Genomic DNA, 25,760 nt, shown 5'->3' on the forward strand with positions numbered 1-25,760 from the left:
TATTGTTTACAGTGTACTATGTTTACATATTCTGTGGTGCTGCTGCACGTAAGAATTTCATTGTTCTATCTGGGACATATGACAATAAAACACTCTTGACTCTACTGACTCGAGGTTAGTTACCTGAAATTGTAGAAGTCAATGTTCATACCATTAGGTTGCAAACTACCTAGTGTAATATGAGATGCTCTTCCTCCAGTTTGGCAGTGGAGGAGGCATTATAGAAAAATAGGTGCAGGAGTAGGCCATTCAGCCCTTCGAGCCAGCACCACCATTCAATATGATCATGGCTGATCATCTAAAATCCATACCCAGTTCCTGCTTTTTCCCCATATCCCTTTGACTCCTTTTGCCCTAAGAGCTAAATCTAACTCTCTCTTGAAAACATCCAGTCTTGGAAAGAGAAGAGCCCATACAGTCTCATATTATTTCTATCAAGTGATGCATTGTAATATGTCCCTTGGGTACTGGTGGTGTAACATGAGGTTGTTGATAATCTGTGAGACAATATCTCCTTAAATTTTGCAGAGTTTTGGTTGAATTCCATATTTGTAGCCTGTGGAATGTAGATAACATGGTAAATGGTAAGTAAAAGATGTTTGCTTATATAAGCTGATGAAGCTATGTTGTCTACTACATTTTTGTAAACAGAGCTATTGAACTGAGATTTTTGGGGGAATCTGCTCCATTTTCAAATGTATTTGTATTTGTAAATGCAATATCCAGACAGAAATTGGTATCATGGTTCTTTTGCTCGTCTAATGTCTTTTTTAAGATGCCAACAAAAAGCTTTTGTAGTCATTTAGCAATCATCGAGTTTTGTTAGGCATAAATTTGTTAAAATAGAAGTCCATCAGTTGTCAATGGAACTTTTCTGTGAATGTGAAAGAGCTGATATTTGGTCGTTCTCAATTCTATCTAAAGGGGGTAACTTGACTAAAAGAAGAGGAAAGAGTGAACTGGATTTCAATAATAGCCCAGTGGTCATGCGTGAAAGGAATCCCAAGAAAACTGGGATCATCATGTTCGCCCATTGGTATTTTGCAGATTTCTATAAAACAAACTAAAAAGTTGATAATACCAAGTCATAAACCGACTCAAAAACTACCAACAAATATGCTGAAACACAAACAGGATCAGCTCATTTACATTCAGTAAGAACAGCAGTTCCTGCGTGTAGGTAATCCTTCTTCAGGCCTCTGGCTGGCAAACTTGATATCATTCTCATTCTAATTCTGTTGTCTCTGTCTCTTTCACACATTTGCTCCATAAATTATTATCATCCATTTTGCCGCTCATCATGTGACTGTGATCATCATGTGAACTGTTGCTTTCCCTTTTCAACGTGTCATGTGACCTGCTCAGCCAAGTCCGTCTTCCATTTTGGTAAGTGTCTCCCCCAGGTCATTCACATCTACATTGCATTATTATAATAACGCATTACGCTTTTCACATTTAGAAATGAATTTGATTCTGCTTAGATTGTAAAAAACTTAATTATTTTTATGTGTTCATAAAATATATTGTACTTATTCAAAATAAAAACGAAAACATCTTTTGTCAATTGCAACTTGCAATTCATTTCTTTAAAACTCCTCTGGTGGTGTTGTGGATAGTGAGGAAGGTTGACCAAGGCTACAGGAGCCTATAGATCAGATAGAAAGCTGGGCGGCGTATGGCCAAATGGAATTTAATCCGAACAAGCCTGAAGTGATGCAGTTTGAGAATAGGGTGGGGCACTGACAATTGTCAGTGAACAGAGGAACTTTGAGGTTCATGTTGAGGAGGGATGAGGGGGATCTTATAGAAACATATAAAATTATAAAAGGACTGGACAAGCTAGATGCAGGAAAAATGTTCCCTATGTTGGGGCGAGTCCAGAACCAGGGGCCACAGTCTTAGAATAAAGGGGAGGTCATTTAAGACTGAGGTGAGAAAAAACTTTTTCATCCTGAGGGTTGTGAATTTATGGAATTCCCTGCCACAGAGGGCAGTGGAGGCCAAGTCACTGGATGGATTTAAGAGAGAGTTAGATAGAGCTCTAGGGGCTAGTGGAGTCAAGGGATATGGGAAGAAAGCAGGCACGGGTTATTGATAGGGGATGATCAGCCATGATCACAATGAATGGTGGTGCTGGCTTGAAGGGCCGAATGGCCTCCTCCTGCACCTATTTTCTATGTTTCTATGTTCATAAATGCCTGAAATTGCTTGAAAATCAGATAGATGGAGTTGTGAACAAGGTTTATGGCATGCTTGCCTTGGGTTGGGGAAACATTGTAAACGTCAGGACTTTGTGTTGCAGCTTCACAAAATACTGGTTAGACCCCCACCTAGAGTATTGTGTGCAGCTCTAGTTAAACACTGTAGGACGGATGGGGCTGCACTGGAGAGAGTGTGAAGGATGGTGCCTGGAATGGGGACTTTAGTTATGGAAAAATATTGGATAGACTGGGTTTGTTTTCTCTGGAGTGTAGAAGCTCAGTAGTGAACCGATGGTCATTTACAAAATTGTAAGAGACATGGATATGGTATATAGTCCAAATCTTTTTCCCATACCCTATCAAAAACATGAGAGTATCGGTTTAAAGTGACAGGAAGGAGCTGTCACTTGAACTTGAACTTTTAAATGGAATTTGAGAAGAAAGATTTTTGTTTTGTGTGTGTGTGTGTGTGATATCTGGAATTCAATGCCAGAGGAGGCAGTGGAATTAGATGCAATAACTATGTTTAAGAGACATTTAGACAAGCACTTACATAGACAAGGCATTAAGAAAATAGACTTAATGTGGGTAAATGGGATTACTGTTAGATGGGCAAAAATATTAGCATGGATGTGGCAGGCCACAGGGCCCATATCAGTGCTGATTAACTATGACTTCACATGACATTCAGGGCAGAAAATGATATCACTAAGATGGGAGACATATGTAGTAAACTTCAAATACAACTCCAGTCATCTCATTTTAGTAGTAACTTTTTATGGAGCCAGGTAGAAGATCAGGCAACTGATCTGCATTTAGGAAGCAGAAGGTAGATCAAAATGCTGGAGAAACTCAGCAGGTGAGGCAGCATCCATGGAGCGAAGGGATAGGTGACGTTTCGGGTCGAGACCCTTCTTCAGACTAGCGGAGCTGGTCCTTACCCTCAATAACTTTTCGTTTGACTCCTCCCATTTAAAATCTTCTCTCATTGCATTTAGGAAGCAAGTCAGTTAGTAAATACCTCTAAGAACGTTGCTCATTTTTATTCATTCGAGGCATGTGGGCTTCACAGGCTGAGCCAGCAACTAATTACCTATCCCTAGCTGCCCTTGGGAAGGTGGTAGTGAGCTGCCTTCTTGAACAGCTGCACTTCTTGAAGTGTGTCTGGAGAATCCCCCCGAAAATGGTGAAGAAACGGTGCTAAATTTCCAATGGAGGATGTTGTGTGGCCAACGTGTTGTGCTGCTGCAAGTGTTCCATTTCAGTACATGTGACAATAAAACACTCTTGATTCTTGGAATACATTTTCCAGGCAGTGGTACTACGATGCTCTTGCTTTCTTTTCCTTCCAGCTGGTAGAGGTTAAAGCCCTGTCCCACGGTACGAGTTCATTCCAAGAGTTCTCCCGAGTTTGACCTGATTCGAACTCGGAGATTTACGGTAATGGCCACTCGTCGGTACCCGGGGCTCTCGTGGACATTTTTCAACATGTTGAAAAATCTTCACGAGTCTTCCCGTGCTTGCCTGCCGTTAGCGAGTCTTCCCGAGTACCTGCCGTTAGCGTTACGAGCCGTTAAGAGACGTCCCCGAGCTCCGACGTACCCGCTACGTTCATTCTTCGTGCTTACCACGAGTTTGATTTTTTTTAAACTCGGGAGAGCTCTTGGAATGAACTCGTACCGTGGGACAGGGCTAGTAGGTGTTCGGTAGGTGCTGGCTTGGTGCGTTACCACAGTGCATCCTGCAGATAGTACAAACTGCTGCCACTGTACGTCCGTTGTGGAGTGAGTGAATGGTTGTATATGCAGTGCCTATGTACTGTATGGTGTCAAGAATTTTTGCGTGTTGTTGAACCTGCACTGGTCCAGGCAAGTGGCGAATATCTCATCACTCTTCTGGCTTGAGCCTTGTAGAAGGTGAACAGCCTTTGCAGAGTTAGGAATTGTGTTATTCAGTATAGGATTCCTAGTCTCTACTTTAAACACAACTATGAACTTCATCCTGAACCTTTCGACTGGTGGTTAATGCTACTTCAACTATCATTCACAGGTCATAAACACCGGAAATTGGATGCGTTCCAGCCCTGCGACACAGAGTATCCAGCATTTGTAAATGACCCCACCATCAAAGAAACCAATGGATATATTGATTGCGGTGACTGTCAGAAGTAAGGATGCTTTTTACTCACTTGTATCTTTTTGTACTTGTACTGCGACTCAATAACGGAGCAAGGGGAAATAGAATGAGAACAAGAATCTAACAGGACATTCCATCAATTGACAATTAGCCTACAAAATCTTTTCTATCTGTCATTCTTTTCTATGTCTTATCAATAATAGATGTTCATGAAGAAGTCGTTGCTGCCAATATCAGCAAATGTTGGACCTTTCCTTTCAGTGCTTCACTCTGCTGGAGTGAAGTGCAGAATTTCACCAGAAATGAACCACACCTAAGAAGACACATTAAAACAGCACAGAATGAGAATGCAACAACTGTTTACCATTAAGACTTCTTCATGAAAATCTATTATTGATAAGACACGGGGTGAGATTGCTAAAGGGCCTGTCCCACGATGTGAGTTCACCCAAGAGCTCTCCCGAGTTTAAAAAAATCAAGCTCGTGGTAACTCATCACGAGTATTTTTTGACTCTTGGAAATTTTTCGCACTGTTGAAAAAACTGCACGAGTTTCCGCGTTTCCTGAGTACCTGCCGTTAGCATTACGAGCCGCGACGAGACACCCACGAGCTCCGATGTACCCGCTACGTACATTCTACGTACTTACCACGAGTTCGATTTTTTTTTAAAAACTCGGGAGAACTCTTGGGTGAACTAGCATCGTGGGACAAGCCCTTTACTCTCCGACTACAGAAGTGTAGGTTTGGAGGTTAATTGGTTGCTTTAATTTGTTCCTAGTGGGTAGGAGAGAACTCGTGTACGGGGATCGCTGGTCATCGCGGACTCAGTGGGCTGTAGGGCCTGTATCCACGCCGTATCTCTTAACTAGTATTTTTGAAGCTGAATCTTGGTTAAAGCACAAAAGCAGGTTCTACCTTTAGCATCAAAAAAAATTCAAAAGCAATTCAGGACAAGGTCATTACTGATGTTTATTAAAAGAGTTTCTGTAAAATCAATAGAAGTGCTCGGCAAAATGTCATGAAGCCTGTAGAATTGATCTTCTCAGTCACTGACCCAGCTTGTGTCACAATGTGTTTGGAGAGTGAGTTATTCGTGTGAGTGAGATGAATCTGCAAATTGCATGACATTTCTGACCTGGATCATCATCACTAGTGAGTAGAAGGTTTTTTTAGGGGTGGTAAATATGGCATATGAGCGGCACGCATGTGCCAGTGTGACTGTTGGAACTGTCTTCACTAATGCTTCAATAGTTCCACCATGTTCTGTTCAGTCTGAGACTTCACGCATCTGCAGTAAATTCTCTTTAACATTGGGCGTGTGCACTTTGCACTTTATTACATTATCATTCATATCTGTTTATGAGGCTACAAGTGGCTGAGCTTTTTCTGAAGCTGAATCAAGATTGAAGCACAAAAGCAGGTTCTGCATTTAGCATTAATAATGCAGCCTATATTTATATAAAGTTGCTGGATGTGGAGGACAATGGGCAAAAATTAAATATATTCTACCCAAGTAACAGCAAAGAATAATGACCCAAAAGAATTGATTTGTTTCTTTCAGAGCTAGAACAGCCCTCGACATAAATCCTCTTTGGAGCCTTCATTTAATATTAATTGATATTCTCCAGTGGCTGTAACTGGAGCCTGGAGGATTCATAGCCTTTTCTCTTTCCTGCTCTGATGGGTTTTCAGCCAGCACCTGCTGGCCACAAGCTTAATGTTTGCCACCTTTATCTGAGTACTGCAGCTCTGTCGGTAGAAACTTGGGCTGCAGTGCCCTCTGTAGAAAAATATTCTGAATTATAAGACAAACAAGCTGAGCAAATGTTTTCTCTGCAGCTGAAATGCAGTCAGTAGGGTTTGTTGCCATTGGGTGAAACTGTCTCATTATAATAAACCCAGGTAAATGTTTTCATCATTTGAAATAAGATTAGGTAATATTAATACAACTGCAGCGTCAAGTTGTATAGGGAGGTTTCACGGCAGTCGGGTCACGACCCATGACCCGTACTGTTGCTAGGCTACTCCAAATGGATTACACGCGATGAACTGCAGATAGGCACTGACCATTGTTTCCAGCGTAGCGGGCCCGTTAAAACCCGCCGAAAATGTCAATTTTTACGCTGTAAATAATGATGGAAATCGGGATGAGCGTGTGAGACATTTAGCCTACTTCAGAATTCCAAAAGTGAGGAGAAATGACGGTAGATAGAAGCGAGAGCTGAAGGGACAACAACAGCCAGAGTGCTTGGCGAACATTGGCCGTTTGCTCACTGCATTTCATCAACAGTAAGGCATTATTTGTGTTTTTTCTTGATTCCTTTGGCATCTAAAAAGTTTCAGAAGTGATAAATCTGGCTGTAATTTTTTTTAATCGCCCATGGTTCTCGTGGGTTTTTACATACAAAATGAAAACGCATCTGAAGAAAAATTTACAGCCAGATTTATCACTTCTGAGAATTTTTAGATACCAAAGGAATCAAGAAAAAACACAAATAATGCCTTACCTGATGAAATGCAGTGATCAAACGCCATAATTCCCAATATTTTCAATGTTTACCAAGCACTTTAGCTGCTGTAGTCCCTTCAGCTCTCGCTTCTCTATACCTTCATTTCGCTTCACGTTTGGAATTCTGAAGTTGGGTACATGTCTCTCACACTTACCCCGACTCCCACAATTTTTTTCAGCGCACAAATTCAACATTTTGGCGGTTTTTAACAGGTAGGAAAGTACGCGTTTCTAGCATTAATAACATATACCGGAAGTGACGGATGTCTTCCAGTTGGATTTAGCGGCTCCGTGCGTCGAGCCCTATGACCCAGTGACCTTTCGTGCAACCCCCCTATAGGCACAAAAGTTCACCCAGGGTCTGCAAAAGGAGTTGTAGTGCGATTTTAACCGACTACTTTCTTAACTAAACAGTATCAGTAAATACTCTACTTTTCGTAGCTAAACAGTATCAACAAATGTTCACTCTTTAAATTGTATTCATTTTGCTTAGCAAGTGGACCTTGAGAACTCTACAGCATAGAAAAGACATTCAAATAATTTTATAATGTTGCCCTATTGTTAGATCATTTGAGCTGTACACATGTATCTAGGCTATTTTAGTTTAGTCTAGTTTAGTTTAACGTCACAGTGAAAAAGCCTATGTTGTGTGTTATTGGGTATGACTCAGATTATCACAAATGAACTTTAACCAGGCGAACTAGTTAGTCCACTGTTAGCCCCACATTTCTGAATAGATGAGGGATTGTGAATATACATCTAGATGAACCCTAGACCAAGGTACTCCAATAGCCCCGCACACCAATTCAGTGTGTCTAAAAGTCAACAGAGTATCAATGGTGAATTTGATCGATTTGTACTTGGAATTTAATGTCAGGATTTCTTAGCATATTTTGAGTTTAAGATGAAAAAGCATTTTGACATAGAATTCTAATTAAAGGAATCCTTAACATTTTCCAACAATGTGACCTATTTTACAGTAACTTCATAAATCAATTTTTTTTTAAGTAAAGAATGTAGGCCACTGCGGCATTGCGAAAGTATTCTGGGATCTCCTATCAGCTCAGAGACTTGACAGTTTTGAGCAGAAATCAACTCTCAAATGTAATCTGTAAAATAAATACTGCAGTTTTAAAATTATATAGCTATGAAAATTATTCATGCCCTCCTTGTCCACGAATCTGCCCATACTTGAGAGACTTTATTGCTAGATGCAGCACCATCTATTCATCCTGATAATTTTACATTTCTATTAAGCACTATTTTCATTTCTTATTGTGACATATTCTTCAATCAGTGTATCCTGGTAGAGTGAGCCATCTAAAAAATCACATAGGAATCCTTGAAGGAGGGGAAAGATTAGAAAATAAATCTTATCCCCATGCCATTTCCTTGTAATCAAAGAATTTTAATTACATGTTAAAAAAATTACAACGTTACGTATTTTCTAAAGATTCATTTCAAAAATACACTTGACTCATTAAGTTGCCACATCATAGCAGGCAGGAAGTACAAGCAAATTCGTAGCTAAATTGTGGCTTTTGCCAATTTGGAAAAAGTAATGTCATCTGCATGTGATTCTGACACATGGAATTAGACACATTGGATATCAAAGAATAATAATGTTGTATTACCAAAGCTGAATGCTAAATTCTTAAACAATTAAATTTTACTTCAAGTTTTCAGTGCAGACTGATGATCAAGAGTAGGTTTAATATATAATTCCTTCATCCAATAGCGGAACTTAATATTGATGGCAAAGAAATGTACTACAGGTACATTGATTCCTCTTATAAAAATATGCTTTTTGTAAACTAGATACATGGAAAAGGTCCAGTGTCTGTCTTGCCATAGGTTTACAAACTTCTGGTAGATCTTCTGACCACTCTAATCTCTACTCCAATTCTACAATCAGAAAAAAGTCTGACTTCTGAATATGACTGAATGACTCCACAGGCATATCCAATAGACATGCTGTATCTTTTTGCGCTTTGGCTAGAGATTGGCTAACTCTGCTGCTGTTGCAGTTTAAGCAGTTATTGAACATTGCTGACTATGGTTGTGTTGAAAATATTATTGTAGGTCGTGGAACTCAATTTGATTCATAAGCTAAATGCAAGTATTCACGAACTCAGTCAATCCTATCCATCACTGCAATCTGAAGAAAATGCTATTTTAAAACCACAAACGGCAAATGTTTTTTCATTTGGCGACATCCATCTTTATCAGGATGATTCAAATCTCAGGTATTATTGACCTGAAATATTATTTCTTTGGGACCAAACTTGAAATGGAGGGGTTGTTAGTTAAGGAGGATGGCACAGCTGTTTTCAGAGGTGACATTATGGATAGTTCGGCTAGTGAGGCTTTATGGGTGGAGCTGAGGAACAAGAAAGGGATGATCACCTTGTTGGGGGTGTACTATAGACCCCCGAATAGTCAACGGGAATAAGAAGAACAAATGTGCCGGGAGATTGCAGACAGCTGCAGGTCAAATAAGGTTGTTGTAGCAGGGGATTTTAACTTTCCCAATATAGACTGGGAAAATCATAGCGAGAAGGGTTCAGATGGGGTGCAATTCCTCAAAAGTGTTCAGGAGAGTTTTCTTATGTAGTATGTGGAGGCCCCCACACGTGAGAGGGCAACGCTAGATCTGGTATTGGGAAATTGGGAAGGGCAAGTTAATGAAGTGTGTGTGGAGGAGCCTTTTGGGACCAGTGTCCACAGTTCGATTAGATTTAAGATAGTTATGGATAGGGATGGAGAAGGTCCACATGTTAAATGCTCAACTGGGGTAACGCCAACTTTGAGGGTATGAGAGATGGTCTCACTCAAGTGGAGCATGTTATTAGAGGGGAAAGGAATATTGGCCAAGTGGGATGTTTTTAAAAGTGTACTGAAGCAAGCTCAGGATGTGTACGTCCCCGTTAGAGTGAAGGGCAAAGCAGGCAAATGTAAGGAAGCTTGGCTGACGAGGGAAATTGAGATGTTAGTCAAAAACAAGAAGGATGCATGGGACAGGTTTAGGCAGCTGGGATCAAATACATCCCTGGAGGAGTTTCTGGAACTAACCTAAAAAAGGGGCCAGGAGATAGCTCTGGCGGGTAGCATTAAGGACAATCCCAAAGTATTTTATAAATGCATAAGGGGGAAAAGGGTAATTGCAGAGAGAGTGGGACCTGTCAGGAATCAAAGCGGTCACCTCTGTGTGGAGCCACAGGAGATGGGCAAGGTCCTAAATGAGTATTTATCCTCTGTATTTACCGAGGAGAAAGACAGTAGGACGGAGAAAACTGGAGCAGTCAGTGGAAGTGTCTTGAGAGCAGTTGGGGGTTACTGTCGAAGAAGTACTGAAGGTACTGTCATGTTTGAAGGTAGATAAATCTCCAGGGCCTGATCTGATATATCCGTGGACATTGTGGGAAACTAGAGAGGAAATGGCGGGAGCCCTGGTTGGAATTTACGAGTCGTCCTTAAATACAGGAGAGGTGGCAGAAGACTGGAGGGTGGCAAATGTTGTACCTCTTTTCAAAAAGGGCTTCAGGGAAAATGCTGGGAACTATAGGCCGGTGAGCTTAACATCTGTAGTTGGTAAGTTACTGGAGAGTATTCTGAGGGATAGGATATACAGGCATTTGGATGGGCAAGGGCTGATTAGGGATAATCAGCATGGTTTTGTACGTGGGAGGTCGTGTCTCACAAATCTGATTGATTTTTTTTGAAGACGTGACCAAAAAGGTTGATGAGGGCAGAGCTGTAGATGTTGTGTACAGGCGTTCGACAAGGTACCGCATGGTAGGCTGCTCTGGAAGGTTAGATCGCATGGGATCCAAGGACAGATAGCTGAATGGATAGCAAATTGGCTCCATGGAAGGAAGCAGAGGGTAATGGTGGAAGGTTGCTTCTCAGACTGGAGGCCTGTGACTAGTGGTGTGCCTCAGGGTTCGGTGCTGGGCCCGTTATTGTTTGGCATCTACATCAATGATTTGGATGCGAACATACAGGGCAAGATTAGCAAGTTTCCTGATGATACAAAAGTTAGTGGTTTTGCAGACAGTGAAGATGGTTGTGAACGATTGCAGCAGGATCTGGATGGATTGGCCAGGTGGGCAGAGGAATGGTTGATGGAATTTAATACAGAGAAGTGTGAGTTGTTGCATTTTGGGACGTTGAACAAGGACAGGACCTACACAGTAAAAGGTAGGCCTCTGGGTAGTGTTGTGGGGCAGAGGGATCTAGGAGGACAGGTGCATGGTTCATTGAAGGTCGAGTCACAGGTAGTTAAGGTGGTCAACAAGTCTTTTGGCACTTTGGCCTTCATCAGGCAGAGTATTGAGTATAGAAGTTGGGAGGTCATGTTGCAGTTGTATAAGACGTTGGTGAGACTGCATTTAGAATATTGTATTCAGTTCTGGGCACCATGATATAGGAAAGATATTGTCAAGCTTGAAAGAGTTTAGAAAAGATTTACGAGGATGTTGCCAGGACTAGAGGGTGTGAACTAGAGGGAGAGCTTGAGTAGGCTGGGTCTCTATTCCATGGAGTGCAGGAGGATGAGGGGCGATCTTTTAGTGGTGCACAAAATCATGAGAGGAATAGATCGGGAAGATGCACACTTTTACCCAGAGTAGGGGAATCGAGGACCAGAGAACATAGGTTCCAGGTGAAGGGGAAAAGATTTGATAGGAATCCGAAGGGTAGCTTTTTCACACAAAGAGTGGTGGGTGTATGGAACAAGCTGCCAGAGGAGATAGTTGAGGCTGGGACTATCCCATCGTTTAAGAAACAGTTGGACAGGTACATGGATAGGACAGGTTTGGTGGGATATGGACCAAGCACAGGCAAGTGGGACTAGTGTAGCTAGGACATTTTTGGCCAGTGTGGGCGAGTTGGACCGAAGGGCCTGTTTCCACACTGTATCACTCTATGACAATATTGGTTCTGTCAGTAAAATTCAATTGCCTTAACCTCAACCTGATGTGCAATTGTCTTTGTGTAAGGTGTCTTTCACTAATTTGATAGTTGTTCAGCTTGCTTTGTATATCAGGAAATAAGGGGATGCCCATGTAAGTCTGGCACATTTTTCCTCCCGAGAAAAATTCTGTTTGTCAAAAATGTTTTTCTCTGACATGAAAATCTGACATGAAAATCCTTACTTCCTCTGAGGTATAATGCATGGTGGTAGATGCCCATGGATTTAACTTCCAACTCTTTGGAATTACTGTTCATAAGGAGATTTTTATGTCCCTATTCACAAAAATTAACATGCAGAAAGGTTTTCTTTTTCTATTTTATCGGGAACATTCAAAATTCAGTTGTGATAATTGACCTGAAATATTGCTTCTATAGATTCTTCCCTGAAATGGCGTTTTTAATTTCTAACATTCTTTATTTCTGTCTAAAATTCAGTTGTACTAAGCTCAACCTCATATGCAACTGACTTTTTAAGAGAATTATTATTGTGGGAGGTGTTCATAACCCAAAAAGCTGTTCCAGACCTTGATTCAGTGCTGGCCAGTATATTGCAAATGATGCAGTGTGTCAAACCAAAATATTGACTGCTCTCAAGAGCTGCTGAGTTCTCCCAGTGCCCTGTTTTTTGTTCCAGATTCAGAAACTCCAGTGTCTTTTCCCATCATACAAATGCATAAGTTTTATTTCTGGCCATCATCCATCATGTGGCTGATAACTGCGGCAAAGTCAAAGTATCTCGTGTTAACTTGAATCCATGGTAGGTGTTCTAATAGCCAAGAAGAGCTTTACTACCTATATGAACCATGCAGACATGTATACTGTTTGTTTTTTTTTGTCTCAGGTCCACAGAACATCTTTCTTGACTAAACATTGAAACTCAGTTTAGTGTCAGAGTTTGAAATAAAACATTTTGTTACGTCATTCTAGTAATTGGCGTACTGTATATTATGAATAGCCTGGGCTCAAGCACTGATTTCTCTTTTCTCCATCTGCCAACCAATGTTCAATCAATCACAACACATTACCTCCCACAATATGTACTTGCTGTTACTGTGCTGTAGTACTTCCACTGCCCCTGCCATAGGCTCACACAGCTCTCAACAAGATTCTAAGATGCCAACTATCATAATAAAAGTTACAGGAGCATTTAGTGCTTCCCTATTTCTTATTTCTTATTTCTAAGTAACTAATTACAAAAAAAACTAAATAAAAATATAGCAAATAAAAACATCAACACAACACAGAATGTCTCTGAAAGTGTTCATAACATCTAGATAGACAAAAATACTGGAGAAACTCAGCAGGTGAGGCAGCATCTATGGAGCGAGGGAATGGATGACGTTTTGGGTCGAGACCCTTCTTCTGACTGTTGTGGGGGTGGGGGAGGCCGGAAGATGAAAGTCCCCCCCCCCCCCCCCCAACCCCACATCAGTCTGAAAAAGGGTCCCGACCCGAAATGTCACCTATACCTTCGCTCCATAGATGCTGCCTCACCCGCTGAGTTTCTCCAGCATTTTTGTCCGTTCGATTTGTCCAGCATCTGCAGTTCTTTCTTAAACACAACATCTAGATAGTCTGGTTTCAGTAGAAATCAACATCTTGAAACATGAAAAGTGGTTCCATCATTCTAGAACACAGTGAATACGCAGCCTGACGCCACTCAATGAAGTCCATCATAGCAGCCAAGTGTTAAAAGATTTTTCAAAATAATGAACCGAATATTGTGCATAATTGTACTGATGTTTGCTAATAATAACTAATTGAAATGTTTCAAACAATTCATACTGTACATTTCTATTAAATAATTATAATGTTTTATTCCAGTTTTGGCATTTAAACAGAGAGAAACCTTGTGCTTACTGCCAAAAATGTTTGAGAGATGCTGCTGAAAATAGCACACTATTCCATGTAGTGTTGTCTTTTCTCTCTTTCTCTTCTAAAACAAATTATGAAAATATATTTTATGGCAAATAGATACAAATATTCACTATTTCATTAATGAAGATTTTTCATCCAGAAACATAGAAACATAGAAAATAGGTGCAGGAGTAGGCCATTCGGACCTTCGGGCCTGCACCGCCATTCAATATGATCATGGCTGATCATCCAACTCAGTATCCTGTACCTGCTTTCTCTCCATACCCCCTGATCCCCTTAGCCACAAGGGCCACATCTAACTCCCTCTTAAATATAGCACTCCCTCTTAAATATAGCTATCTATTCTGACTTTTTAAAATGTAGACTGATTTTGCCACTTTATCCATTTCATTTGTTCATCGACATAAGCATGTTCAGGTATTGGAAAAGTACCATGTTATGTAGAGGTTTCAGACACCATGAAATTACATCAAAGAAAATGCGTGTTCAAGTAATTGTCCATATAATGGATTTAATTCATTGTTTCTGCTGTATTGCAGTTTTATTAAGCTGCCAACAGGGTGCACTATCTCACCATGCTTGGAGATATAGGCAATTTAAAACACAGAGTTTTAAAACACAGCAGTGTGGGGCTAGTGAATAAATATGGTAGCCATTGTCAGGTTTACAGTCAGTTTGTGACTAAATGTTATATTATGTGGCATTATTTCTCTGTAAGATTAACTCCCAAGTAGCTGTGATTAGTATCCATGGTAGACAAAATTGCTGGAGAAACTCAGCGGGTACGGCAGCATCTATGGAGCGAAGGAAATAGGCAACGTTTCGGCACGAAACGTTGCCTATTTCCTTTGCTCCATAGATGCTGCCGTACCCGCTGAGTTTCTCCAGCAATTTTGTCTACCTTCGATTTTCCAGCATCTGCAGTTCCTTCTTGAACATCAGTATCCATGGATAGATTTAGCCACTGTAAGATAGGCATTGAAATTAACACACTAGCATACTAATGTTGGAATCACATGACTTTGATCTGGAACAGGAACAGTGTGGGGCTGATGAATAAATATGGTAGCCATTGAGCAATATTGCAAAGGGCTGGTTTCATCACCATCGGGCATCAACGTGAATTATCAGATTCTTGAAAGAGGAAAGGCTCATGTTTCTCCCCCTGGGGATTCAATAAATTGGGCAGAGCTGCTTGTATTTAGAGTTCAACACATATGACCTACTGAAAGGGACTCACTGCGAGAAACCAAATAGCATATATTTGATTCATAGAATCATATTTCATGGCTTTCTGTGCTATTAGTTGATACAAATACATCGATAGATGCTCCTGAGCCCATCATCAGTGATGTAACTTGGGGTCATTGGGTGTTTCGGGTCTTTCAACATCAGACACCCTCACCCAGGCGACCCAGCCGTGGTTGATCAGAGCACGACTTGTGTTCAGGTGGCATTCGCTCCTCCCCATGGACCTCCTCTCCTGATCCAGAGCCATCTCGAGGCCTTCTCCGCTGCCTCTGTGGTGTTCTAGATGTGCCTTTCTCCTCGCCACTCCGTTGATGCCAAACCTTTCCACTGCTAGGCTGATGACGATTGTCGTAATTGTCCGCAGTCTTCGGTCCACGTCTCCCTTCGCAGTTGCTTCTGGCACCTTGTCGACGTCCTCGTCGAACTGATGCCAGACTGTCGTCTTGCAGGCCTGTGGCCATTTGACTCGAACCTTCTCCGGAGAACTGTTCCGAGGGTCTAGTTGGGCCACTTGGAGGCTTTGGGCTCTATGGGGTGATTCCGGGCCCGGCTCCTCCTGCGTCTAACTCCACTGTGAAGAATCATACATCTGGTTCCACTGAGGTGCACATGGGGGACAGCAAATAGCCAAGTGTATACGTCAAGTTGTTTGAGAAGGAACTGCAGATGCTGGAAAAGCGAAGGTAGACAAAAATGCTGGAGAAACTCAGCGGGTGAGGCAGCATTCAATTCAATTCAATTCAATTCAACTTTAATGTCATTGCACAAATACTGAGTATGGGTACAACGAAATGCAGTTTTGCGTCAGTCCGTAGTAGTGCAATATAGAAATTTAAAAACAAAGAGGATACAGAATAATAAAAAATACAGAATAATTAAACAATGGGGACGGAGGGACCGGAGGAATCTATCGGCGGGACTCCAAGTTCAGCAATGCGACGGTATGATTGTAGAAGCTGTTCCTCATCCTACTGGTACGAGACCTGAGGCTCCTGTACCGCCTCCCTGATGGGAGGAGGGCAAACAGTCCATGGTTGGGGTGGGAGGGGTCTTTAATGATCTTCCCAGCTCGTTTCAGACACCGTTTTCGGTGGAGGGCATCCATGGCAGGGAGCGGGGCACCGATGATGTGCTGCGCGGTTTTCACCATCGCATCTATGGAGCGAAGGAAATAAGCGACGTATCGAGCCGAAACCCTTCTTCAGACTCAAACCAATATACATTGTATTGTATTCAAATTTATTGTCATTGTCTCAGTTAGAGACAACAAAATGAATTTCCCTTACAGGCAGTATCATAAAAAATAAATAAATAATAATAAATGATAAAACATATTAAAAATAAAATAGAATTTAAAAAAAAAGCACAAACACTGAAAGTCCACGACACAACATAACACAGTGGCACCAAGGTGAGGAAGGCACCATAGTCCAGCCAGCCTCCCCTCCGATCTTCCCAGATGTTCACTCGTGGTCGAGGCCTTCCTAGCACCTGCAGTCGCCGCCCCGGGTGGCCCGATGTTCAGGCCCTCACGCCGGGCTGGTGGAACGCCGACGCCGATCCCCGACGGTGAACATCCTCCTCAGCGGCCCGGACCTCCTGATCAGCCGCCTCCCGCAGCCGGAGTCCGCAGCTCCCGAGTCCGCAGCCCAAACCGGGCAGAGTCGCAGGACCCCGCGTTGTTGATCAGCGTCGCCCGCGTTGGGAGCTCCGCAAACCGCAGCTCCATGATGTCGGTGCAGCAGGTCCAGCACTCCGGGCTCCAGACGGCGATCCCCGGTAAGGCATCGCCAGCCCCGCGATGTATCAGCGCTGTCCCGCCGCTGCTGGAGCTCTGGTCGATCCCGGCAGGAAAGGCCGCGCCAATCCAGTAGGTAGGCCGCTGGGGGGGGGCGAGGACGCGACTCGAATAATAGTCGTGTCCTCACCAGGAAGCGGCTGAAGGACGGTATCCCCCGCACCGTACCCTCTTCCCCCACATAAAACACCAAAAAAACACATATAACCATATAACTCTTACAGCACGGAAACAGGCCATCTCGGCCCTACAAGTCCGTGCCGAACACTTATCAGGGTAGACCATCAAACCATCAAACCAGGGTAGACAAAAGTGCTGGAGAAACTCAGCGGGTGCAGCAGCATCTATGGAGCGAAGGAAATAGGCAACGTTTCGGGTCGAAACGTTGCCTATTTCCTTCGCTCCATAGATGCTGCTGCACCCGCTGAGTTCCTCCAGCACTTTTGTCTACCTTCAATTTTCCAGCATCTGCAGTTCCTTCTTAAACAAAATACATCAAACCGGGTTGGAAGCCAGCACAACAAAAGCAATGAAATAAGTGACCATGTTCATATGTTTTCTGCATTGTTTAAGGAATAAATCACAACTATTCCACCAAGAAAACTCCAAACGTCATCTTTAGGTATTGCCGAGGGATCTTTATCTTAGAAACATAGAAACATAGAAATTAGGTGCAGGAGTAGGCCATTCGGCCCTTCGAGCCTGCACCGCCATTCAATATGATCATGGCTGATCATCCAACTCAGTATCCCGTACCTGCCTTCTCTCCATACCCTCTGATCCCCTTAGCCACAAGGGCCACATCTAACTCCCTCTTAAATATAGCCAATGAACTGGCCTCGACTACCTTCTGTGGCAGGGAGTTCCAGAGATTCACTACTCTCTGTGTGAAAAAAAATCTTCACTTGAGAATTTATAATCTCCTTTAACCATGCAATACTGCATCAGAAACGGAGTGCTCAGTTGTTTGTGTGGAGCTTGAGTGCATACACCTCAGAGGTAAGGCTGATGTCACCGAGCCAAGGGGCTCATAATTAGGTACATTCTAAAATTATCTTTGTAAGCTTTGTAATCCTTTTTATTCTGATCCAACTATATGGTGCTAATTCCTTCTCTAATCCTCTTCACCCATTGATTCTCTCTGTTGCTTCACTATTTTCATTTTCTTGCCAATTTAGCTTAAACACTCGCAACTCTCACCAATGGATCTTCATGTGAAGACATTGGTCCCACTGTGCTGTGATGTGCAAGCTGCCCTTTTTGAATAGATCCTGATCATAGTCACAGAGCACAAAAACAGGCCCTTCGGTCCAACTCATCCATGGTGACCAAGATGCCTCATGTAAGCGAGTCCCATTTGCCCGGATTTGGCTATCCTATCCAAGTGTCAACTATCTCCTCTGGCAGCTCATTCCATGTACCCAACACCCTCTCTCTGAGTGAAAAAGTTGCCCCTTAGATTCCTATTAAATATTCGCCGTCATCTTGAATATATGTCCTGTTGTTTTTGATTCCCCTACCCTGGGTAAAAGACACATGTTAGTGAAGCCCTAACTGCTTCACCAAACTTCGCATCATACCATCCCTTTATTTCTATTCTTGTTCTTTGCTGCCCTTTGCTCTGGAACAGCAGAAGCAACAAATTACCTGGGTTTCCTGATGAAGTTAAGAGGGCAGCACAGTGGTGCAGCAGTAGAGTTGCTGCCTTAAAGCGCCAGGGACCCAGGTTCAATCCTGACTACGGGTGCTGCCTGTGTGGCGTTTACATGTTCTCCCTGTGATAGCATAGGTTTTCTCTGGGTTCTTTGTAGGCTAATTGGCTTCTGTAAATTGTCCCTACAGTGTTGGGAAGAACTAGTGTACGGGTGATCATTGGTCAGCGTGGACTCGGTGGGCCGAAGGGCCTTTTTCCACGCTGTGTCTCTGAACTAAACTGGACAGTCTCTTTTGCTATCCCATTATCTCTGGGCTCTCCTACAACAACATTGATGTCCTCTTCCCCCCCCCCCCCCCCCCCCCCCCCCTCCACAACCTTGCTTAAGGAAGAAAACTAAAATGGTGAAGAAAAATGCCATTTTCTGTGGGTCATTCATAACCCTGGCCAGCGGAAATGACAGCACAACAGCTACCAATGGCCTGTCCCCTTTATCATCATTACTTTATTTTGTATACTTTTCATTCATTTGTGATATACCTCTCCATGTCACCGTCTATATCTTCCCTTTCCCCTGACTCTCAACCTGAAGAAAGGTCTCGACCCGAAATGTCACCTATTCCATTTCTCCAGAGATGTTGTTAGACCCTCCGAGTTACTCCAGCGTTTTGTGTCTGTCCACTATTTACAGACAACTACTTGTGGCAAGTACTGAATGTGGATCACAGTGAATGGCGGTGCTGGTTCGAAGGGCCGAATGGCCTACTCCTGCATCAATTGTCTATTGTCTAAAAGGTTGAGAGTCGGTGCCATTTCCTGCTGCAAAAGCAAAGACAAAAGCAAATGATGACAGAAAGCTGCACAAAGGTTCCCAAGAGTGAAAGCTATAAACACTTTCAGAAGAAATTTGCAAGGAATATACACGTTAAAACAAAAAATGTTCACTATTCTATTGAAGAGGGACGGTCTGCAACTCTGTGGGTCCGTTAGAATAGATAATAGTGCTGTTTAAATGGAAATAAATAATGGTAAATGTGTTAAATGATTACATTAAATCATTGCAGGAGTCACTAAAATAGTGGACACAGCATTGTCTACAGATGTTTTTGTATTGACTGCCAGGAGGCATTTGATGAAGTTCCTCCCAAGAGACTGTTAACTAAACTGGAAGTTAAGGCAATTGAAAGAAATGTATTGTTCTGTTTAGGAAATCGGCTGAGTGGCAGGAGATGAAGTGTGGGCAAGTACTGAAATTAGAACACATAACCAGAGGCAAGGATCTGTGCGGGGACTGCAACTGTTCATCGCATTTTTAATACCTAGATGATGGCTTGACTTAAATAACATGTACCCTTGTCGCTAATGGCCTAAAGACAGTCCAGTGGTCAGCAGCACCTCAACAACAATGAATTAATTTAACAAATGGGTGAAACTATGGCAAATAGAATTCAGTGCAGGAAAGTATGAGGTCTTTCTGGTTACCTGTAAAGGAATAGAAAATAATACTATTTTAAAAGAGAGTGGTGAGTCGGTGGAATTCTCTGCCTCAGAGGGCGGTGGAGGCAGGTTCTCTGGATGCTTTCAAGAGAGAGCTAGATAGGGCTCTTAAAAATAGCGGAGTCAGGAGATATGGGGAGAAGGCAGGAACGGGGTACTGATTGGGGATGATCAGCCATGATCACATTGAATGGCGGTGCTGGCTCGAAGGGCCGAGTGGCCTACTCCTGCACCTATTGTCTAAAAGGTGAAAAGCCCATGTTGAATATATGGGGACCCCGTACATTAATCATTAAAACGTCACACGCAGGTATAGAAATAGACAAAATAGACTCATGAAATCTTGGCCTACATTTCTGGAGAACTGAAGTAAAAACAAATAGACGTTAGGCGACAGGAATGCAAAGCCTGGTTTGGCCATAACCTGGAGTATGGTGAACAATCCTGGGCATCACTCCTTTGGAAGGGTACATCGTACTTGACAGCATGCCATCTAGATTAACAAAAATTACATCTAATTGCCAGAACCAATTATATGTTATGGTTTTTTTCCAGGTACTTAATTGCAATTAAGGGCTGATTTTATCATACTCTGAAAATATTAAAGGGATTTAAAATGGTGGTTAGAAAGAAGCCAGTAGGAAAAGGGGAGATGCAGCGAGACCTGGGTGTCATGGTACATCAGTCATTGAAAGTGGGCATGCAGGTGCAGCAGGCAGTGAAGAAAGCGAATGGTATGTTAGCTTTCATAGCAAAAGGATTTGAGTATAGGAGCAGGGAGGTTCTACTGCAGTTGTGCAGGGTCTTGGTGAGACCACACCTGGAGTATTGCGTACAGTTTTGGTCTCCAAATCTGAGGAAGGACATTATTGCCATAGAGGGAGTGCAGAGAAGGTTCACCAGACTGATTCCTGGGATGTCAGGACTGTCTTATGAAGAAAGACTGGATAGACTCGGCTTGTACTCGCTAGAATTTAGGAGATTGAGAGGGGATCTTATAGAAACTTACAAAATTCTTAAGGGGTTGGACAGGCTAGATGCAGGAAGATTGCTCCCGATGTTGGGGAAGTCCAGGACAAGGGGTCACAGCTTAAGGATAAGGGGGAAATCCTTTAAAACCGAGATGAGAATAACTTTTTTCACACAGAGAGTGGTGAATCTCTGGAACTCCCTGCCACAGAGGGTAGTCAAGGCCAGTTCATTGGCTATATTTAAGAGGGAGTTAGATGTGGCCCTTGTGGCTAAGGGGATCAGAGGGTATGGAGAGAAGGCAGGTACGGGATAGTGAGTTGGATGATCAGCCATGATCATATTGAATGGCGGTGCAGGCTCGAAGGGCCGAATGGCCTACTCCTGCACCTAATTTCTATGTTTCTATGTTTCTAAGCCGTTTGCTGCTGTTTGTGGAATTAAAGACTACAGACATTGTCTACAAATTATAACCAGGCCCTGCAGAGGTGAACACTTACATGCGCAACGTGTGATAGAAGTTTGAAGAAAGGTCTCGACCCGAAACTTCGCCTATTTCCTTCGCTCCATAGATGCTGCCTCACCCGCTGAGTTTCTCCAGCATTTTTGTCTACCTTATAGAGGCTTGAAACTCCCTTTTGCAAACTTCATCTAGGTCAGTAGTTAGTTTTGAAACTGATTGACCTCTATAAACCAAGATATGAAGGAATATGGGCAAATGTCAGGTAGAAGAACTTAGTCCACAGATCAACCATTACCGACAGAAGGAACAGGATGGCAGTGCTATATAGCAACTGCCATTTTTATGTCCCTTCATCGTGTGTTCATATAAGCCATGATCATATCGAATGGCGGTGCAGGCTCGAAGGGCCAAATGGCCTACTCCTGCACCTATTTTCTATGTTTCTATGTTTCAATGGTACAAAAAAGTAGCCATATATTCCAGGATGCTTCCTTTACCATTATCGTCAGAAGACAATGTGGTGCAGTAGATTTGTGGATGACCTTTTCCTTATAGATAGACAATAGACAATAGGTGCAGGAGTAGGCCATTCAGCCCTTCAAGCCAGCACCGCCATTCAATGTGATCATGGCTGATCATCCACAATCAGTACCCCGTTCCTGCCTTCTCCCCATATCCCCTGACTCCGCTATCTTCAAGAGCTCTATCTAACTCTCTATTGAAAGCATCCAGAGAACTGGCCTCCACAGCCTTCTGAGGCAGAGAATTCCACAGAATCACAACTCTCTGTGTGAAAAAGTTTTTCCTTATCTCCATTCTAAATAGCTTACCCATTATTCTTAAACTGGGGCCCCAGGTTCTGGACTCCTCCAACATCGGGAACATGTTTACTGCCTCTAGCGTGTCAAAACCCTTAACAATCTTATAGTGGCGGCGCGGCTCTGGCTGCAGCGGCTCTCCGGCAGTCCTGTTTGTTTTGTGTTTTTTGGGTTGTTTATTTTCGTTTTGGTTAGTCTAGTTTTGGTTTTTAGTTTCTGTTTGGGGGGGGGGGGGGTTTTAAACGGGGCTTGCTGTCTCTCCCTGCGGGGGAATGCGACTTTTATGTCGTATTCCCCTTCTCTGCCTCCGTCTGCGCTGAGGCCTAATGGCGGAGCTGGTGACCTCGAGGCTCAGGAGGCTGAGCCCGCCAGGACTCGCACTGAGCTCGCTCCCGTGAGGACGGCCCGGCTCGGGGCTGGAACAGTGCTTCCGTGAGGGGCTGTGACGCTACCGTGAGGAAGGCCGGCCCGAGGAAGGAACGGTGCCTCCCGTCGGAGTGGCCGAGCTCGGGGAGGTACGGGCGTTCCCAGCCCGAGGGAGGAGCGGCGCCCGGAATCCGGGAGGCGGCCAGCACCGAGGGAGAAAGCGGCGCCCAACTCGGGCAGGCCCAGCCCGAGGGGGACGGTGCCCGGTCGGTGCCCCGCCCCGCAGACGGAGGAGCACGTAGGGGCGCCTCTCCCTCAGGAGGAGCGGCGTCGCGGGCGGCTTCCCACCCATGGTCTATAGCCGCCCTCCCTTTCTGGGCGGCCTCCCGAGGGAGCGTTCTTCGGGGCGGCCCAGCCCGAGGCTGAGACGGTAACGGCACTCACGTGAGGGCAATCCGGCTCGGGGCTGGAACGGTGCTCCGGTGGCTTGCACGGTGTTCTGGCGGCGGTGGCCTGAGTCCGGGGTTCGGCCGCGGGCCAGCGGCTGCGTCAGCAGGACTGGTGGGCGGCAGCTTCGACCACCCCGGGCCGCGGTGTTTGAGCCGCGGGACAGTTGTAACATCGCCCGGGGGGTATCGCCTCAGCGCAGAAGGAGAAGAGGAGGGAAGAGACTGGAGACCTAAGACTTTTGCCTCCATCACAGTGAGGAGATGCTGGGTGGACTCACTGTGGTGGATGTTAATATGTGTTTATTGTTGTTTTTTATTGTATTGTATTGTATGTATGACTGCTTAAATTTCGTTCAGACTTCGGTCTGAATGACAATAAAGGCTATCTAATCTAATCTAATATCTAATAATCTAATATGTTTCAATAAGATTCAATAAGGCCCATGTGCATTACATGTGCTATCTGCATACCACACCTTGGTTCAGATGACGTTGGTTTCAGAATATAGTCACCATAGCTTGATCAGCGAACACAAGAATAATGGATGATTGGAGCAATGCAAGTTAGGAAATGAGATCCAGCTGTGCTAAGGTTAATAGAGGAGACATGTTGGGAAACCAGCAAGGAATGCATGAAAATAGTTATGCCTTGATAGCAAAAGGATTTGAGTATAAGAGCTGGGAGGTTCTACTGCAGTTGTACAGGGTCTTGGTGAGACCACACCTGGAGTATTGCGTACAGTTTTGGTCTCCTAATCTGAGGAAAGACATTCTTGCCATAGAGGGAGTACAGAGAAGGTTCACCAGACTGATTCCTGGGTTGGCAGGACTTTCATATGAAGAAAGACTGGATAGACTCGGCTTGTACACGCTAGAATTTAGACGATTGAGGAGGGATCTTATAGAAACGTACAAAATTCTTAAGGGGTTGGACAGGCTAGATGCAGGAAGATTATTCCCGATGTTGGGGAAGTCCAGAACTAGGGGTCACAGTTTAAGGATAAGAGGGAAGTCTTTTAGGACCGAGATGAGAAAATCATTTTTTACACAGAGAGTGGTGAATCTGTGGAATTCTCTGCCACAGAAGGTAGTTGAGGCCAGTTCATTGGCTATATTTAAGAGGGAGTTAGATGTGGCCCTTGTGGCTTAAGGGATCAGGGGGTATGGAGAGAAGGCAGGGATGGGATACTGAGTTGGATGATCAGCCATGATCATATCGAATGGCGGTTGCAGGCTCGAAGGGCCGAATGACCTACTCCTGCACCTAATTTCTATGTTTCTATATTGCCTATTTCCTTCGCTCCATAGATGCTGCTGCACCTGCTGAGTTTCTCCAGCATTTTTGTCTACCTTCGATTTTCCAGCTTCTGCAGATCCTTCTTAAATTCTTTCTGCCAGAGTTCCTTAGGAGCATGTGGTATGGATATGAAGACTGCAGCCCAATTCAGAAGCCACAAAATTCCAATTGATCAGTTGTTCAAACAGCGCGCGTGCCAGTTCCTTTGAAAAGATTTATAGTCATTGAAAAAAATGTTGAATGAAAACAAATAGTAAATGGAAATGTTCAACTGGGAGGAGGCAATAGTGAACAAAGATAGAATGGGCACACGTTAGGCATGCAAGCTAAAGAATTCATCTCTGGGGATTGGAAAATCATTATTTGGATTCCTTTAGCTGAAAACACTTTATTCTGTTTTGGACCAGTGGACTTTCCAATTTATATAATAGACCCTGCTGCCATTTGCTCCATCTCAGGATTGACTCCATAATAACATGAAATTCCCGAACCAACCTACAAAAGGAAACAGAGGAACATTGAAAATAGGTGCAGGAGGAGACCATTCGGCCCTTCGAGCCAGCACCGCCATTCATTGTGATCATGGCTGATCATCCACAATCAGTAACCCGTGCCTGCCTTCTCCCCATACCCCTTGACTCCACTACCCCCAAGAGCTCTATCTAACTCTCTTTTAAATTCATCCAGTGAATTGGCCTCCACTGCAGAGAATGCCACAAATTCACAACTCTGGGTGAAAAACGTTTTTCTTATCTCAGTTTTAAATGGCCTCCCCTTTATTCTTAGACTGTGGCCCCTGGTTCTGGACTCCCCCAACATTGGGAACATTTTTCCTGCATCTAGCTTGACCAGTCCTTTTATAATTTTATAAACTAATATCCTTCTAATTTTCAATGAATACAATCCCAGTCTTTCCAATCTTTCCTCATATGACAGTCCCGCCATCCCGGGGATTAACCTCGTGAACCTACGCTGCACTCCCTCAATAGCAAGTATGTCCTTCCTCAAATTAGGAAACCAAAACTGCACACAATACTCCAGATGTGGTCTCACCAAGGCCCTGTACCACTGCAGAAGGACCTCTTTACTCCTATACTCAAATACTCTTATTATGAAGGCCAACATGCCATTAGCTTTCTTCCCTGACTGCTGTACCTGCATGTTTACTTTCAGTGACTGGTGTACAAGGACACCCAGGTCTCGTTGCACGTCCCTTTTTCCTAATCGGACACCATTGAGATAATAATCTTCCTCCTTGCTCTTGCCACCACATTTATCCACATTTTTCTGCATCTGCCCACTCACTCAACCTGTCCAAGTCACCCTGCAACCTCCTAGCATCCTCTTCGCAGTTCACACTGCCACCCAGCTTTGTGTCATCTGCAAATTTGCTAGTGTTACTTTTAATTCCATCATCTAACTCATCAATATATGTTGCAAATAGTTGCGGCCCCAACACCGAGACTTGCGGCACTCCACTTGCCACTGCCTGCCTTTCT

At 43.6% G+C, this 25,760-nt stretch overlaps 1 protein-coding gene across 1 annotated transcript in view; it reads left to right on the forward strand.

Moving 5' to 3' along the window:
• The window catches only part of cacna2d4 (calcium voltage-gated channel auxiliary subunit alpha2delta 4), a 177,337-nt gene that overhangs the window by 137,302 nt on the left and 14,275 nt on the right, over positions 1–25,760 (forward strand). Inside the window, exons 35-37 of the mRNA XM_033038369.1 lie at positions 529–584; positions 1,366–1,386; positions 4,251–4,368. Coding sequence (XP_032894260.1) covers positions 529–584; positions 1,366–1,386; positions 4,251–4,368 — 195 coding nt within the window. The remainder of the gene's footprint in view (positions 1–528; positions 585–1,365; positions 1,387–4,250; positions 4,369–25,760) is intronic.

The sequence above is a fragment of the Amblyraja radiata genome, chromosome 19, assembly GCF_010909765.2.
Source record: "Amblyraja radiata isolate CabotCenter1 chromosome 19, sAmbRad1.1.pri, whole genome shotgun sequence".
NCBI lineage: Eukaryota > Metazoa > Chordata > Chondrichthyes > Rajiformes > Rajidae > Amblyraja > Amblyraja radiata.